This window comes from Chroicocephalus ridibundus, chromosome Z (assembly GCF_963924245.1).
Source record: "Chroicocephalus ridibundus chromosome Z, bChrRid1.1, whole genome shotgun sequence".
Lineage (NCBI taxonomy): Eukaryota > Metazoa > Chordata > Aves > Charadriiformes > Laridae > Chroicocephalus > Chroicocephalus ridibundus.
Window position 1 is genome coordinate 65,519,128 of NC_086316.1, and position 19,327 is coordinate 65,538,454.

At 37.1% G+C, this 19,327-nt stretch overlaps 1 protein-coding gene across 5 annotated transcripts in view; it reads left to right on the forward strand.

Moving 5' to 3' along the window:
* The window catches only part of PDE4D (phosphodiesterase 4D), a 409,683-nt gene that overhangs the window by 211,042 nt on the left and 179,314 nt on the right, over positions 1–19,327 (forward strand). Inside the window, exon 1 of one of the 5 annotated variants that reach the window (XM_063319801.1) lies at positions 16,802–16,914. The exons of the other annotated variants lie outside the window; for them this stretch is intronic. Within the exon in view, the coding sequence (XP_063175871.1) occupies positions 16,826–16,914 (89 nt within the window). The 5' untranslated portion in view covers positions 16,802–16,825. Of the gene's footprint in view, positions 1–16,801; positions 16,915–19,327 lie in introns of those variants that run through there. 5 annotated transcript variants of the gene reach the window in all.

Genomic DNA, 19,327 nt, shown 5'->3' on the forward strand with positions numbered 1-19,327 from the left:
AGATTATTATTTGGAAAATGGGAAGTGTAATCCTCCAACCATTGCATAACAAGTTACATAAAAGAAAGGTGCTTATAGAAAGAGAAGTAACAGTATGTGTTGGGTTTTCTAACTGTCTAGGAAGAGATGTGTAGAATACATATTCTGCAATCCAATATTCCACAACTAAGAAAAAAAATGAAAAGTGTTGGTTAAAAATGAAAAAAAATACACTGATATTCATAATTCTGAATTAACTTTTTATCCTTTTTGTGTGTCTCTTCAGTAATTTTCTTTGACAAAAAAATAATGTGTTTTTAAGATCAGAAGCTTGAAGAAGAGACTGAGCTAGCAGAGGAAGTTAAATTCATATAGCTACATACTAGTAATTAAACAGCTGGGTTGAGGTTGAGCTCCTTGGTCATTTAAAAGCCAAGCATCTTTGTTAATAGCCATCCGAGTTTCTTTTGTGAATATTGAAAAGAGGAAGGCATCTCCAGAGTTTTGTCTAAAATTGACCTTTAAGGCAGGTGGAATGAATCACCTTTTCAAGATGCCTGTCTTTGTCCATTAGTATATATCAGCTTGTAAAAATATATTCAACTAAACCCCCAACTTTTAAATGGCTGAAAGTAAGTCAAGCAAATTCTGTTCCTAATGAAACAATAGATTTCTTTCATCTTCCATCCTTTGCAATAGGAACAAGTAAAGCTGTCTAGAACAGCTGCTCAAGTTACCAGAAACAATTAAACCATTGGAAGAGAAGTCAAAATTATTTTTCATGTTATGTTAAAAAACGTCCCAAATTATTAAGTGAAGAAAAAAATAACATAAAAGCAGTTAGAGCAGATTAGACCAGGAGTCCCTAAAAAATGGTATCTTGCCACCGGTGGTGGCAAGTAGGGGGTGTCTATGTCCAAGTATAGAACAGGGAACGTGTAATATTATTTGGAAGACGAGGTTCTTGGTTATGTTGCCAATAGCAATGCCAGACAGTGTGTTGAAAAAGCCATATACATAGGAGCAATATGGTTTTTTATGAAATGGAGGTTTGCTGCCTTTTCTCTCGGTGTGTGTAGTGCCTGCTGAAAGAGGAAAGATTGGAGATCCCAGAATTATCCTTGAAGATACAAGTTTCATTTTTAAGAATTAAAAATCTTTCATTATTAATTGCACAAAGTGGCAATTATAGTAAAAGTTTCTGTTTTAAATGCACATGTGATGTGTATGGGTTGTCGCCAATGCATGTGTAAGTTTTTGAAGAATTAAACAACCTTTTATCTGCATTTAACATTGCATGAAAATGGATTCACTATTTGGTTATTAGTGTGAAGTTCGCTTGACCTTTTTCGTGTAGTCTTTTAAATTCAAAATAATCTAAAAATAGCATAAAATACAGTACTTTTAAAATTAATTAGCAGATTCATAACTTTTAAATATTCAACATTTTGATCCAGAGACAACTTGCTTGATAATTACCCTTTGGGAATTAAAAACTGGGATAAAGTTGAGACTGTGTTCATCCCAAAAGAAGCAAAGCACATCCAGGATGCTTCCTTCTTTGGGGGGCAAAAGGGGAGTGACTAACATGGCAAATGTCAGAACTTCAGACCAGAGAGACATGAGGGTTGGGCTAACCTCATTAAGTTCAATAAGGAGAAATGCAGAATGCTGGGTCAGAGTAACCCAGGTGGGGGGTGCCTGAGTAGCACTTCTGCTGAAAAGGCCCTGGAGATTTTGATGGACACCTCATTGAATATGAGCTAATAGTGCACTTTCACCATGAACAAAGCAACCTGCATACTGAGCTACATTCGGACTATGGCCAGCAGATCAATGGAAGTAGTTATGTCCCTCAAACTTGTGAGTTACTGAAATACTTCCTGTAGTGTTGGAGTTCCAGTTAAAGAGATCCAGTGGAGGGCTATCAAGGCGGAGTGAGGAAAGGTTGAGTAGTTGAGCTTGTTTACTCAAGTTAACAGAAGACTAAGGAGCTGTCTAATAGTCTGCGGCTAGTAACAGTCTAATAACAGCTACTGAAGAATAGTTGCAAATAGTGACATAGCAAGCCCTTCTTCATAGTGGACAATGATCTAAAAAGGGGAAATGGTCACAAATTGTGGCTTTGGGGTAGGTAGGTGTCCATTTTTAACAGGTTGTTTTTGGTTTTTTTGTTTGTTTTTTTTTTTTCTACTGGAAGAGTAGTGCAGTCCTTTAATATGTTGCCTGAAGACACTGTCAGATCTTCACCATTGGAGGTTTATCAAACTCAACTAGACAAAGTCATGGCTGAACTGCTCTGTGTTGGCGATTTCCCATTTTCCAGCAGGAAGTTGGGTGATGTGACTTTCAGAGACCCTTTCCAACTAATCTGTGATTCTGTGGTTCATTTCTGCAATGCTCGAGTACTTTATAGCAGAAGTTACTTCACAATGGGAACTGATTGATGAGGGACTGGTACTGCTCTTTTTGTAAATGGGTACTGAATATAGCAAAAGTAAGGTCAAAGTTTCACTCTTAATTTTATGTGCTTGGTTGGATGCCTCAAGGACCTGTGATAAAATTCTTCACGTGTTCAGAAAAACCTTTATTTAACTTCATCTGTGTTTATAAACTCGGCTATAAAAGTTACAAAATTATAAACTTTAGCAAAGCAAGCTCAGATAGCTAGAGTATGAGGAAAATAAAATTGCTGTCTATGACTTTCTTTAGTTCTGCATTCAGTTTCCTAAATAATAAGATCATCCTCTCTTTTTCTCTAACTTCCTGTGTTATTTACTACACATCTCCTGATTTGGGCCAAAGGGAGACATACCTCTCTTCTTGTCTTATCTGTCCATACTTCCTCTCTTCTCCGCAGCTCCATCTCAGTGGATGAGGTAGACTCCAGTGGAATAAAAAGTGTATGTGGTCCTTTCATTAAAGATTGTAGCACAATGCACATGTATAAGGAAGACGAAGGTAATTTTCATAGTCAGCCTTTAGCCTGATGTTTCCTAAACTTTTACACAAGAAGGGATACAGTCCCCTTTGGATCTTAGCTGCTTGAAATAAAGCCAGATAAATATTTTTTTAAGAATTGGAAGCTAGCTGAAAATACTTCATAAACGTTAACTAGCATTCTAATTAGAGAAGTAGTCAGGATTGGATTAATCAAATGGCTAGTGGAAAGCCAGAGATATTTATATTTTCCCCAGTAACTGTTAAGAGGCTTTCAAGGATAAGGAAGGAAGAATTTGTCTAATCCAATTCTCTTTCAGATTTTTGAATCCAGGCTTCTTGAGACAATGCCATAACCTGTGAGGTATTGTAGACATGGCATAAAGAATTCTCAGTCTCACACAATAAAGCTGTTCTGCCCTGGAAAATATTTCCCTTCCTGATTTTTCAATTGAAAAACTGGAATGTACTGATATACTTCAACATTCCTCATCTGAAATCCCTGTTTTACTCTAGATTTTGTTTGCCTGCTTAGAAGCTGGAAAGAGGGTATTACCTTTCATAGTGAAATGAGACAACCAGGCCTCTTCAGGGCCTCCCGAAATCGCTTTTAGAAGTGTAATTTGCTGAGACATTTACATTCAGAAGAGAAACAGAAAAGGTACAGCAGGATCTGGCAATCTAGTTCCTTGAGGAAATTGCGAATAATTTTTTACATGTTTGGAGTTCTTTTCACTAGGAAGAGAAATAGGTTAGCCAGTGGCAACTCCTACTGAACTGACTCACTTTTGCTTTTTCCCTCTGATGTTGTTTCATGTATTTTCTTTGTAAATGGTGGAACAAGGCCAGATTTCATGTATCCCATGAGTTTTTGGATGTCCTTCTGTACAGACACCTTCCGTGCAGTTTCATTGTGAGTCAGAAGGACTCTATAGCTGTCCTTTTCTGAGCCTCTGGGGGAGGCAGGAACATATCTCTGCAAATCTGGAAAATTACTTTCCAACACAGTCACCAGAACAGTACAGGCTTCTCACTTTCTTGAGTTTCTCATCTCCTAGGCAGTTTTGCAAAGGATACACTAACTACATAAAAATAAGTGGCTGATACAATTACTTGGTCTGGCTGAATACTTTATGTGGGTATTATGTAGTTGTTCCTATTAAGAGAAAAGTGGTCTCTTACAAAGCAAACTACATAATGCCATGTCTCTAAAATAAAGCCATGCAAAACACGGTGAATTAAAAGGGCAGAAATGAGACTTCAAATATCAAGTGGTTGTAACGTGCTGTTCCCCACACAGAAGCCAATTACCTGATATTGTTAACACTTCTGAGATACTGTATTAATCTTGACTCTTAAGTATTTATTTAAGTATAATCTTGGAAAACGAAGTAATTCTTTTTTCTTATCCCGGCTGGATGATTTTCATTTAAATGTTTTGCACTGTGGATCTTCATGAACATTTAATTAAATTGTTCAATGTAAACTATTCATCAGTGGAGGCAATTACATTAAAAAAATGGCATGTATTATTGGATCTAAATAAGAAGCTTTTGCAGACAGGGACTGTAATATCATTGTTAAAATAGAAGGCTTAATATCAGTCATAGCTACCACACTACAGCAGGTGAACTACATAAAAAAGTGCAGGTATGCTTTGAATTTGAAATGCCAGGGCACTGTTACTACTCTTCTAATTCCAGCTCTTGAAAACACTTTCAGTAAATTACAAATTTACTTTTAAATAAGATGACCTATTTCTGCCTACAATATTAGAAGCATTATCTACTTCAAAACTTATTGTAGCCCTCAAATCAAGATGAGCATGTTGCTTTTTTGCAGGATGCTGTAAAAGAAACTAGTAAGATTTTGCAGCATTAGTGCTCAGTTGGCAGTGTTTAATTTCCTCTTTAGCTTTGAAGTTAGTTGAAAAGCGTTATTCTTCTTAAACAATGGCTATACCATTATTGCTGTGCAATAATTTTGAGACCAGCCTTAAGGTGAGATTTTCTGCTTTTTTCAGATATTTAGCTGCATAGATTCCTTATGTTTTTTTAAATCCAGAGGAAGTTCAGCCCTTATGGCTGGGGAGGAAAACTCAACAGAGCTTGTGGTATTAACTTCGTTCAGTGGTATCTCTGCATGCTCTAGTGACAGAGATTGTAGGGGTTTTTTGTGTGTGTGTGGTTGGACTCGATGATCTCAAAGGGCCTTTCCAACCATGAAGATTCTATGATTCTATGATCTTTAGTTGCCAAGTGAGTAGTCACGGTAAACTGTGGTGAGCCAGGCAGCCTTCACCTGTTCTTCCAATGACATTGTCTGTCTGATGTCAGACAGTCAGGATAATCCATGACACCTGCAAAATACTAACAGTAGTGAAACTTTATTAGGTTTGAGATTTTTCACAGAATAAGGCAGTGAATGCACAGTGTAGACAGACATAGGAAATATATCTAAATTTTGGAAAGGCAGCCCTACAGACAGCAAAAGACTGGTATTTTATGGAAGTCACACTTCACTTATGTCCATTACAGCAGATGCATTTCAACTGATTCTTAAAGCAAATCCATCCGAGAAGTTTATGGTTGAAAATACTTAAAATATCTAGGCTTCTAGTGAGGATGAAAGTTAACAAAAGACAAGAAGAGCCCAGATATCCGAGTTCTGCAAAGCCTTTGGTTATAAAGTAGATGAAATTATTCAACAATGTAAGATGACCTATACTGAGTGAAAATCTGATCAGAAAGGATAAAAATGTCTTGAAACTTTCTTCACAGCATAATAGACATGAAATCAATGCACTCTACAGCTGCACTTCCTGATTTCAGCCATGATTGACTGATGACTCAGCTTCATCTGTTACAGTCAACTGTCAATTTACAGAAATATCATTGAAGTAATTTCGAAAATATCTTTATTCATTCAACTAAATATTGTCTGTTCTCCATAATTGTGAAGCTGATAAAAATGATTTAGTGTACTGGCAACTAATGTTGCAAATCAGCATAGTACTCAACATTTTATTCAGATGTAACCTTGCAATACAATATATAATCACAACTTAACTTCTACATAATTTAAGAATATCGAAGAACAAGAGTGCTGACTTAAACCTTGCAGATCGGGCAAAAAGAAATACTGTTATGAAACCAAGTTGAATATCGCTGCTGGGAACTTCCAGATCTCTGTTTTCCTTTTACTTGTGTTTTTAAAAGCACTAATAGTTTTGTTCCAAAATTATATTTTTAGTATGGGTAAAGTTTCTGTACGAAGCTCAGGATTTTCTTTCCTAGTTAATGCAGCTGTAAAAGCCTAGCACATATTTCCAAGGTAACACAGCCAAAGTCACATAAAATATTCTAGGTAAATCTGGGAGAAGAGCTCAGCTTTTTGTATGGATTTCCAAGATTGTGTTTCTTATGAGGGAAAAATAATTTTTGGCTGAAAATGTTGGAAATACAGAACACATCGTCTCTCTCTCTGACCAAAAGACACACATGGTAATGAAGCACTTTCTTCCATGAATTGGAAAGAAGAAAAGGAGAGAAAAAAAAATTAAACTATAAATCATCCTTCTCCCTTCCCCATAAGTTTTTTTCCTGGATTAAAACTGGAGCTCTCTTCAGTCATATCTCCTCTATCTCTGTGCTTCTTTTAACATCTCTTACTCCTTTGTCCCCTAACTCCTACCTGTTTTTACACTTCTTCTGGTAGATTTCCTCCTTTCCTTACTTTCTGAGTGTTCTGTGATATTCTATGTGAAGCTCTTCTTTTATTCTTTCCCATGGCTTTTATTAAAGTTCTGTGTGCTCAAAAGTTCACATAGATGCACCTGGCTCGAGGGCTGGTACGCTGCTTTTCTCTAAGGCCTTGTGTGAGTTCCTCCTCTTCTATGCCATAGTAAAATATCTGTTACAAAATAAATCTTACAGTGTTGAGTCCTGTTAAAGTGTACTGATGATCTCTGTGAAGTTTATAATTGTTTCCTTAAATTCAGCTATTTGTGGCAGTTCATCATTGAACTGTAGCTTCAGCTCCTTGTGAATTGTAAATCACCTGAATGATAGGCAACTTACCGTATATTTCATGTGCATTTTCTTTTGCAAGATACACGGAAGTTGCTCTATTTAGAAAGAACTGTCTCAACATAGCTCTGCATTTTGCTCACTGCCATTATGCTAGAGTCATTGAACCACTATATCTTTGAACTTACTACATTATTTTGTCTTACTGAAAGATCAACTAACCTAACAAACAGTTCCCTTTGTCCCTCTTTTGATCACAGTCTGAACGATTTCTCTTGATCAGAGGAATGACCTAGTTAGGGATGTGTTATTATTCTAGATGTGACTGATCAGTGAGAGAAACGTTTTTTTTTATTATGAACACTAGAGGGCATGAAAGTGTGTTTCTAGAGGGAGAGAAATGCTTTGCAAGTTAAGTTAAAGCACACCTGAAATTGTATAGCTTTCGTGATCTCAAAACCTATGGGAAGCTGGATTGGTTTACAGCATCACAGAATCACTCAGGCTGGAAGGCACCTCTGGAAATCCTCTTGTTTGACCCCACTGCTCAAGCGGGGTCACCCGGAGTAGATGGTCCAAGACCATGTTGCTTGATAACTTTATGACTTTATTTGTAGTTTTGATGTGCGCTGAGCATGAAATGGCCAAAACTATTATGATATAGTATTGTGTCATTTTTAATTTCAGTCAATAAATCTTCAGTAAATCATTATAGTGAATTTTAATCAGTCACCTGCAACAACAAATGGTCTAATATTACTTTTGTATCCGTTCAACTTCTAGGGTAACTTGCAATGCCAAGCATTGCCTCTTCATTTCATCCTCTTCCATAAGCTAATTCTCATTACTTATGTTAGGAGCTTTATGATTGTACTTTCTGCATAAAGTATAAATAAAACTGTTCTCATCTTATATTGCAATTCTTGTGTTACGGTTGTACAATTGAAGTAAGTCACCAACGCTAAAGGAATTAATTATAAATGTAATTCTTTTACTTTTCAAAGACTTAAGGAGAAAATTAATGGGTATAAATATACCAAAAAATTAATGAAAACTTAATGTAATACTTTTTCCGACCTGCAGTATAATTCCTTGTTTAAAGATGCAGTTTATATTATTACAGGTTTTGATTACATTAGAGTTATGTCTTAAGCAAGATTGCAGTCCTAGTTCAGGTACGGATTTCCTTTTCAGTTTAGGTTAAATCAGCTAAGTTCTCCTACTTCAGCTTCCATTTTTGTTAAATGAGCAAATACTTTTTACCTTCAGATTAATAATTTGCTTTTTGTTAAGCTGGTGAAAAACCAAAACCAAAATAGATATTTAAATATCTATTTAAATATTTAACAAGTAGTTTCACAAATGAGGTTCTCTTTGAATACAAAATATATAGTATGTTGGTTCAGCCAACCTTGTCCAATCAGAAAAACCTTAGTGCTTCCTGGGAAGCTTGCATTTTAAATCAATGTTTATGTACTTCAGACAAAAGAATTCATCTCTGTTCTTTTCTGACAGACAAGTCTTCTGGATTATTCCACTGTTTTTGTCTGCCATGTTGACTACCATTCCACTCTGCTCATTTTCACAGGGTATATTTTTCATGGTGGCTGAAACAAAACCAGTTTGCTAATTCTCTAGAAAATGGGTCCTGGACAGTGCCAGTGCCATTCCTCTAATTGTTCCTTTCTTTTGAGTAAGACTTTGATACATAACACATATGTCCTTGTCTAAGAACTCACCTATAAATATTGTCTATCACCTGTGATAGACAGATTAACTTGCCAATCTGAGCATCAGGAGAACAGATACATGCTTTTTTAACTGTCACACAGACAAGCAAGGCTGAATTGCAAAGACTTCACGAGTCAGATTTCCCAAGTCTCGCTGGCAATGTTAATTTTATCTTCTTGTGCTCAGGCACTAAAGTAGAATCTTTATTTCCATCTTTACAAAAGATCACTTAATACTGTACATGATACAAATGGGATTTCTTATATGCGTTACCAGTAAATTCTGTAAATTAAAATGTAGACTACAAACTTAGCTTCTTTCTTTTACATCTCAGTACTGTCCAAAGCCGTCCCATTTTTGCCCTTGTCCTAAGGCAGGACTTCTCAAATTAGCTCTGATCTAAGTGGCTCCAATGCCACTTCTGTTGCAGTCACCTAGAAGTAGAATGGGTTCCTGCCAAATAATTCTTGAAATCCCACTAAAAACATAGGATTGGAAGTGTTCAGGGCAAGGAATGACTCTAATTCATGATTCTCTGACAGGTCTTTGAGGAATCAGGAGATTGTTTAATGTCCCTAGGAACAACTGAAAGCTTTCCTAGGTAGTTTGCTGAATATACATTTTGCTTATTTGTGAAATCCCCTTTCAATGAGCCAGCTCCAAACATGAGTCAAAGGTGCCTCGTAATCGTTTACACAAGCTCTTCAATTTCATTTGTACTAAAATTAGGTTCCTCAGTAATTCTTGAGGCACCGCTTGTCCTTGACGTATATCAGCATCCTTTGAAAGAACAGATAAATAGAAGAGCTTTGATTTAAGCAACAATTTAAAACATAATCACCACAACATATATTGGGATAATATCTCCTTGTTTTGTAAAGGTTTTTTTTGTTTTGTTGGGTTGGTTTGGTTTTGGTTGTTTTGGTAAATACAGATCATACAACATATTGGAAAATTATCAGGAATAAGAGCATTTCGATACCACATGCTATTTAATCTGGCTACCTTTTTAAAAACAGTACTTTCAGTTGTGGCTTTTACAGAATTTTGTAATTTATAACTCTTTAAGCTGCAGATCAGCGTGCAGAGCTTGTGTGGTGGCCATAGATGAACATATAATTCTGTACCAAGGATAACATTGCACAGGCTGCAGGAATTGCCAAGGAATTCAGAGAAAAAACTTGGTCTTTTTGCAAACTCTATAGAAAACTTGACTGACACATTTCAATAGCCTTAAAATTCCTGCTTAGTCTAGTACCTTCCTTTCCTTCATGATTAAACCAACTTATTTCTGAGCTCAGGTCTCCCCCGGCGGTCACTCTGATATTCCCTACTTGATGCTATCTGTCACCTATAATAGGTAGTGTCTGTATGCATATTTAATGAAAGAGCTATCTGTTTAGGCCAGTACATTTTTGGGATCTCTCTTCTTGCTGTCTGGTATTAGTACTTTAATCTCCAGGAAAGAATTTCACACTTTTTTTTTTATCTTACATCCATTTAGTTCTCCATATGATTTACTTCCAGCACAGGCACATTTGGTTTACTTTCTGAGCAAGAGCTAGCTGCTTTATTGCATGGCTTTATTAGCAGTGGTCAGAGCACCAAACTTTCTCTCACTTTAGATTAGTCACCACTATTTAGCAATGATTTCCACACAACAGATACGTGAGAGGCCACAAATAGTTCATGACTGATGAGACAAAACCCTTCACACGTGCATTTCGAATCAGGTTATATTATAATCTGTAAAACTAGCGCTAGCAAAAAATTACCATAAAGTTACTGCAAGAGCAAAAGTCTGATATTTTGTGATGTTTTCAGATTTTTTTTTTATTTACAGAATCATTTTGACAGAAGGGCTGCAGGCTATGTTGACTCTTTATTAACCACCAAAAAATTCTTACAGGAGAGCATTCTTGTGAATGCTCCAATTTCAGGAATAGTACCAGTACTACAAACTACTTCAGAAACTGTTGTTCAAGGGAAAAGGTCTTCCAGAAATATTCCCATTTAGCCACCTATAAGGCAGCCAGATTTTTTTACAGAAACAACAGCTTCAGAATTAACCATTAAAGCCAGCAAGGGAGATAAGTAATAATAATCAGAAAAAATTTGAAGTGGAAAGAAATAATAGTCATGGGTAGAATCTTATTTAAGCTTCACAAAATATAGTCAGAACATGCATTTTTCTTGATACTTAGTCCCCAGTGAAATAATTTGTGATTTTATTTTTTTTCATTGAACACATTAATAAGGCCAAGCTGGTATCACAAATACTATCTTCAGACTTTCTGACCTTTTAAAATAGGTCAGAGTGATGGAAAAAATGAAAGACTGAAGAAAATTTACTTGCCTTTTGAGGGGTGATTCTTTTTCCAAGTGGAAAAGGAATATTTCAAATTCAGGACATTTATTCTAGGAGAAAGTACCTGTGTCATAAAGTATAGCATTCTGAACAGAAATAATATAAAACATGCAAGTTAGAAGAAATTTTACAAAAATAAACTTCAAGTTATCTAACAGCTAAATGAAATCTGGAAAATCATTTTATTTAATTCTAGGTTTTATGTATTCTTAGCCTTCCAGCATAAACTTTTATTGAGGTAGCTCTGTATGAAACTCTAGACACTATCATGCTACTGGGGAAAATTAAAATGTAAGTTTATTCTGTATCTAAATGGTTTACTCCTAATTCTTGCTTTGGCAGTTGTCTTTCATTCCTGTCTCGGTAATTGGAAAAGAGGGGAAAAAAAGCTGGAAGAATATTTTGTCTGTAATAAAATGTGGATAAATACTATTAAACTGTTTAGAATTCAGATTGTGCAAGCCTTCTTTTTGAAATAATGAGTAAATATTTGATTTTAGCTACATAATATTGAGTGGCATTTGTTTGGAGATGTCCAACTAAGTCATCAGGCAATGTTTGAAAACAGAAGTAATAACCCTGTGAGAAGCATAAAATACTGTATACTAATGTAAACCATTCTGTCCACTGTCATGACCCCAGCTTGAACTCTTTCAGAGCTTCCAGTTGTTGATAAATAAGCATTTTTTAAACAAAAAAGTTCATATATTACTGTTGTTGCAAAAGTAACTGTAACATCCTCTGCCTCAAAGTCCAACACTGCATACAATAGACCAACACGCCGGGCAGAGGCTTTGGGAAGGCTGACAGGGGACAGAGCATGATTGCACTATGCAGGAGCCACGAAGGGAGCATGCAGGAAAGCCCCTTTGCTTTCCACAACTGACAAAGTGATGACCTCAATTGTTTTTTGTTTCCTACATCTACCGCTACTTCATCTATCCAAATGGGAAGCGGTGGTCCTGTCCACTGTGTTGCTCCAGAGGCAGTTGGTTGAGTTGCAGCCCCTGGCCCCCCCGGGCACAATGCGCTGCCAGTGTAAGATCCCTCTGGCCACCCACTCAGGGCATCACATCCCAGATGCAACTGATGAAGCTGACCTAGGAGTTTGCACCAACCTCTCTACAATGTCCTTTCAAGTAGTTGTAGAGACTGATGAGGTCTCCCCTCAGCCTCCTCTTCCTCAAACTAAACAGTCCCAACTCCTTCAATCGCTCCTCATAAGATTTATTCTCCAGGCCCTTCACCAGCTTCGTTGCCCTCCTCTGCACTCGCTCCAGCACCTTGATATCTCTCTCATATTGAGGTGCCCAGAACTGGACACAATACTCAAGGTGTGGCCTCACCAGTGCTGAGTACAGGGGGACAATCGCCTCCCTCCTTCTGCTGGTTGCACTATTTCTAATACGAGCCAGGATGGCATTGGCTTTCTTGGCCACCTGGGCACACTGCTGGCTTATGTTCAGCCGCTTGTCAATTAGAACTCCCAGGTCCTTTTCTGCCAGGCAGCTCTCCAGCCACACTTCCCCAAGCCTGTAGCGATGCATGGGGTTGTTGTGGCCCAAGTGCAGGACCCGGCGCTTGGCCTTGTTGAAGCACATTCCATTAGCATTGGCCCATCGATCCAATCTGTCCAAGTCTCTCTGTACAGCCTCCCTATCCTCATGTAGATCAACACTCCCGCTTAGCTTCGTGTCATCTGCAAACTTACTGATGATACACTCTATGTCCTTATCAAGATCATCAATAAAGATGTTAAACAGAAATGGTCCCAACACTGAGCCCTGAGGGACACCACTTGTGACCGGCCGCCAGCTGGATTTAACTCCATTGACCACCACTCTTTGGGACCGTCCATCCAGCCAGTGCTTGATCCAGCAGATCGTAAGCTCATCCAGGCCATGAGCCGCCAGTTTTTCCATGAGCATTCTATGGGGGACAGTGTCAAACGCTTTTCGAATGTGTAGGTAGACAATGTCCACAGCCTTTCCCTCATCCAATAATTGGGTCATCTTGTCATGGAAAGAAATCAGGTTCGTCAGGCAGGACCTGCCTTTCATAAACCCATGCTGACTAGGCCTGATCCCCTGCTTGTCCATTATATGACTTGTAATGGCACTCAAGATGATCTGCTCCATGACCTTCCCTGCTGCCGAGGTCAGACTGACAGGTCTATACTTTCCCAGATCCTCCTTTCTGCCTTTCTTGTAGATGGGTGCTACATTTGCTACCCTCCAGTCCATTGGGACCTCCCCAGTTAGCCATGACTGCAGGTAGATCATGGGAAGTGGCTTGGCGAGTACGTCTGCCAACTCTTTCAGCACTTTTGGATGTAACCCATCTGGTCCCATAGACTTGTGTGCATCCAAGCGGTGTAGCAGGTCACTGATCACTTCCTCTTTCATTGTGATGACCTTGTTCAGCTTCCCCTCCCTGTCTCCTAGCTCATGAGGCTGGGTGCCCAGGGAACAGCTAGTTCCACTGCTAAAGGCTGAGGCAAAGTAGGCATTGAGCACCTCAGCCTTTCCTCATCCTTTGTGACTATGTTTCCCTCTGCATCCAATAAGGGAGGGAGATTTTCCCGATCACGCAACCTGATCTGTAGTGGGTTCCCATCATATGACCCAACGTGTGGAGCTGGGTTAGAGGAAAGTGGAGATCTCTGAGAAACACCATCGCCACCACTGGCGAGCCTCCTGGCTGCCATTCCCTTAAAGCTGTAATTGTTTGAGCTATGGATACATTGAGAGGAATTTAGGGATAAAACTTGGGCCTTTGAGTTCTAAAACACATCAGGAAACAACTGGGAAAGTGAACTGAGTCGGTAAAGATAGTTATGCTTATCACCAGACCTGCTTACCGCCAAGAGCTTTTACTTTTACTTTACATGACTTCAACTGACCAAAAACTAGTCTAATTTCACGTGGGTTTGTGTTTTCATTATTAAGTTTCACATTTTTAATTATGGAAAATATTATTTTGCTATTAATTTATATTAACCTTTTCTAAAAAAAATATCAGTAGTTTACGTGTCTGGAAGAACAGTAAAATAAAATTTTCCTTAATAATTCACTCTTTGTAGATCCTGTAAACCTGAAACCATCAATAAGGACATACTACAGTGGTGCCACTGACCAGCTAGGAGTTTGAGGCTGATACCCCAATATCTGTCAAAAATGTAGAGTAAAAGTTACAATCACAGAACTGCATAGAACGTCAACGAGATGGGAGATGGCACCATAAATGTTTATTATAGTATGTGTTTCTATAAGACGTCTGGATTATCACTGAGTGCAATGACTGATTTTATCTCTTTTATATAAAACTAGATACTTATTTACTCACTATTGAGCTCACTACTGAGCTATTTTTTTCCACAAAACACTGCCTACAAATAACAACTTAATGTCAAATCATTTTGTTCTTTGAGTGCTTTTAGAAATGTTGTTTTCTTTTTCTCTGAAATAAAACAAAAAGGGCAAGAAGAGCCTAGTGACTTCTCTGTAAAAGTCAAGGTGTATTATAGAGCTGTTTGCTCCTACATTGCCTAGAATTTCCATAAACACTGTGATTTGTTTTGATACAGTGATCTACTCCATGCCACTATATAATGACAATAAGTGTTTTTGATATTAAGGTATAAATTTAGTCTTCAGTAATCTTGTAAGAAGCTTATTTCTATGACCTTATTGCGGTTGGCTGCATTAGCAGGTTTAGTGCAGTAGTGAAAGAAGGGCACTAAGAAGGAGGAAAGAGAGCTCATAATAAGCATGTTTGATTCAGTTTTCCTTATAAAAAAAGAAAAAACAAATGTTGCTGCTGTGTTTATGTGTTGTACAAAATCCTTTTTCGAAACAGAACGTGAAAGGGAAACATACTTGGCAATATTAAGTTATTTAGGATGTAATTATAAAAATGCAGTGTACCCTGGTTTTAATGCCAGAAGATAAATATTTATTTTGGCAGTGCTCACATCCAGTATTATCATTCAGGTATGTTTGAATTGATCTGTTAATCACTCAAATTTTAATGATATCATGATTGTGAAGAAGACTATAGCTTATGATACCCAGAGTGCACCTTACTAACTGTTGTTGGAATGATCATAATCTATTCCTGTGGAAATTAGATGCTTTATTATTATAATTTAATTCTATAGTATATTCTTTAAACTGTTCAAAAATAACATGGCTTTTGGCCTGGAAACAGTGATTTCACCTATGGATCCCATATATTCAAAACTTATTTCATGGTGTGAAGAGATCTATTGCAGTTGTTCCTGTAGTGCATTTGTCACCGTAACAGAAGAAAAATAGTTCCTCCAAAGAGCAACACATACCCAGCTGTAGTATATTTATCATTTTTCTGAAGAGTATAGTTCCTCATAGTACCCTTTACCATGAAAATAGCACATTTCATCAGATAATTGATTGATAGAGTTAATGTATCCCTGGGAATTTATTTTTCTAACTCTCTGACCTTTTCCAGTAGAGCCCTGAGTAATCCGAAATTTTCATTTTTAGCCTTGCTCTGAGTGAATACTCAATTTCTGATCCATCACCTTTCTTATGAATAAAATCACCTGGGTTAGATTTCTTTCAAAGATCACTCGAATTAGAGAATCCTCTGCTTAACAGTGCTGGGAGATAATAGCCACATTCAGAGTGGGTAGAGGAAGTACTGGTGGCCTTGCTGGCATGACCTGAGTTTCTGTCAAAATTGAATTGTAGGCTGTTGTTTACCTTCAATACTACGAGCATTAGGCTGAAACAATTGCATGGGCATAGTTGGGGCTTAACTTAAAAATAAAAATTAAAAAAAAAAACAAACCAAAAAAATAAAAAAAACCCACCAAACCCAAACCAGCAAAACAAACAACAAAAAGACACTGAACCAGAATGACCCCAGCTAGAAGGGACCTGAGTTCAGTTCTCAAAGTCACTGGCGGTAATTCAGTACAGGGAGTGATGTCTTTGAGAAAAGCTGCCAAGAGGCCTGAAAATTATCTACCAGTCTGAGACGTACTTTCTTAGAGTGGCTGATCTCTCGTAGATGATTAAGCCCTTTCAGAAAAGCTACTTAATGTTGTAAATTGATTCTCTTTAGACACTGTGAGGAAAGAAGACACATTTGAAGAGAGTTAAGAATTAAACAAAGGGGCAATTTGTGGGGGGTTGCAGGCATGTTTTCAACAGCAGTTTTACTCCCTGGTTACTAGCTCCTCACTGTGTCATGGGGGGACATGTTGGGGGATATGGTGGATTTTGATTTGGGGCTCTTTTCAGGGATGTAGGGTTTTTTTCTGCGTGTTACTTATCTGTCTGGTGCCAGATAAAACAGACTATTCCAATATAATCCATATTAAATACACTTTCAACAGACTGTTAAGAGTTTGAAGGCCTTTGTCTGGGCAGCAGTGAATAATCAGAGCATTGGCTATTTCTGTTCTGCCTTCATTCTATGGTTCTGTGCTCTTTAGTGGTTGCTATAACTATCCAAGGGTTTACCATAAGCGTTCTCACTTGAGTAATGCGATAACAGCCCTGAATATAGGAAACGTTCATGCAAAGGGCAAGTCTCATGCAGCGGGAAATCCCAGTTATCCCTTCTAGCCTGTGCTCTCAACCAGCCACATCTCTGCCAAAGCATACCGTAGGAAAAGGACGTTCCCTTACACAGTTACAAGTGCCTCATAATTAGTGTGGGGCACCTCCAGCCCAACTGTCCTGCTTCCCCGCAGGGATATATTTTTTAGAAGATTTTGGAATTAACTTTACCAATGGCCTTTCTGTGGGATCCGTTTGGAGCCTATATCCCTCGTCCATCTCCAAGAAATAAGATGAGATTTCGCTTTTTGAAGTCCTACAGGTATATCTTCTAATGTCTTATGGTGTAATTGACGGTGATAATAGTTGCAACTGTGGCTTTTTTTTATTATTTTATAAGATTACAGATTACAAAAATTTGGAAATGTCTTTATTAATTGTGACTCTTGAGCTCAGGCTTTTCTTAACATGTATATCAGGAAAATAGTTAAGTGTTTCTGTGTGATTGGAAAATATAATGAATAAGTGACCATGGAAGTTTATGAAAGTGTACTATTCAAGCAAATAATAATTTTAACTCCCAACTCAGGGAAAAAGTAGATGAATATTTATGTCAGTGTTCTTATAAAAATATCAATTCTAAATATTACCAGTACTTATTATAAGTAAACATATTTAGTTACAAATATGACACCCTGATACAGCATATGAAATCTTAATTCATATTTATAGTTGAGGGGCTTTTGCATAACCGGAAAGGCATATTTGTTAATTATTTTTGTATTCCATATTTTATAAGTATAACCAATGAGGAAAACACACCGATTCTATTTTTACCTTAGCTTTATTTAAAAATAACAAAGCAAAGTATGCTTTCCGTTATTTATCATGCTGCTTTTTGCTATTGAACCAATACTTGTTTTCCAACTTCCTTACTTTTATCTATAATAGATGCAATATAAATTTTCAAACATAAAATTCTTAAAAGATCCTCCTCTTTGCATATAATGCATTGAAGAACTTACTACATATCACCTTAATACTAAAGTTTTAATATTAATTGATGTAACCATCACATTTATTTGCACATGTGTACAATATCAAATGCACAAGAAGCTAAATGCTTTTATGCAGGATTATCGATTGCAAACATTCTCTATGTGAATATTGTAAAAAAAAAACTGGCTAGCGTCTGTCAGTGTTTTCTTTTGCAGAAGTTAGGTTGTTCATACAGAGGGAGCTGTTTTTATGACAAAAAATAATAATAATAAAGGCATTTGAATAAGAATGATATTTATAATAGTTTCTGAAAGTTCAAAAATAGATCATGCAATTCATTTGAGATTCTCTTAAGGCAGTCTTCTTATCATGGATTTTTTTTGCTTAAAGAAAGCTAGTCATGTTTCTTTTACAAACTTTTATCAACGTTTCAGAAGGAAAAAGTAAAATACTTCATGTAGCATGTTAATACAGGATCTGATTATTTTGATGGTTAACATGTAAATATAGCACAATGTCTAATTTTTCAACCTAACAGAGTGAAAATAGTCTTAAAAGTTGTTAATAAAAATAAAAAGCAAGGAGGTCCAGGTCCAGAGGTCCAGAGCTGTGAATGAATTTTGTCTTGCCATAGAGAAAGTGATACATGTTTGGTTTTCAAGAGCATTAAAGAATTAGTCTGAGGTTAAAGATAATTTAATTAAAACTGAGTCATAGTTGTATTCTTGATTGTGAGCCATTTTTGTTATTACTACTTAATTTAACTATAAATTCTGACTCAGAAGGGGATTAAAAATCCTTCATATACATATTGCCATGTCACTGCCATGGCTCCATTCACACTGTAGGTTATATTTAGAAATCTACTACAAAATTTTACAGTACCCAATCCCTATGTAATTTAATAACCTTGTTTATGTCAACTGACAGTTCTGCTCACGTCACTCAACTATCTGATACCAGGGGGCTTTGGTTGCTAAAACTGAATACCTGATAGTAGTGTCCAGGCTTTCCATGATGAACATTGTTTTGCAAACCCTGTTGTTCTACTTCATAATCTTCATTTAAATTGTGAAGTTGGCTGTGATTTAAAATTTTTTTTTGTTACATTTTGGGCAAAAACATTGCATTTCTTCTGTGGGATACTCAGAATCTATTAATTAAATGGGCCACTATGTTTTAATTTGCATATTTCATTTTTGGGAGATTCCGCGATTACATTGATGCTCCCTTGTAGCCAAATAGTGATTTGAGTTTCTTTGCTAATCAGCAAGTGCTGGGCTTTGCATCTTTCAGAAGGTCATGAAAGAGCCAGGCTAATGCAAGTTTTCCCAGAGCAGGAAAAAAATATGCCTTGAGACAATGCAATTTCTCTAGGAAGAGCTGGAATGCAGTGCAGTCTCTTAGAGCTCCTCCTCCTCTGCCCTTCCCATCAAATAAATCACACCTGAAAGCCTCAGCAAATTGTACTGACCAAAAATAGGATAGCAGACCAAAAAAACTGGTAGGGATTCATTTATGATTCACTATACACCAGAAGGGTGAGTATTCACAGCGTTAGATATAGAGCCAAGGCTAGGATTGGGTACTTCACAGATAAGGAAACTCAGGAGACCACCAAACCGTTTCACAATTTCAGTATATTTTTGCAGGCTGGAGAATGAGGAGAGTTGTTTAGTTTTGTAGGGAGGTGTCCGTCCTCTCTCTGGCAGATGAACATTCTTCTAGTCCAATAC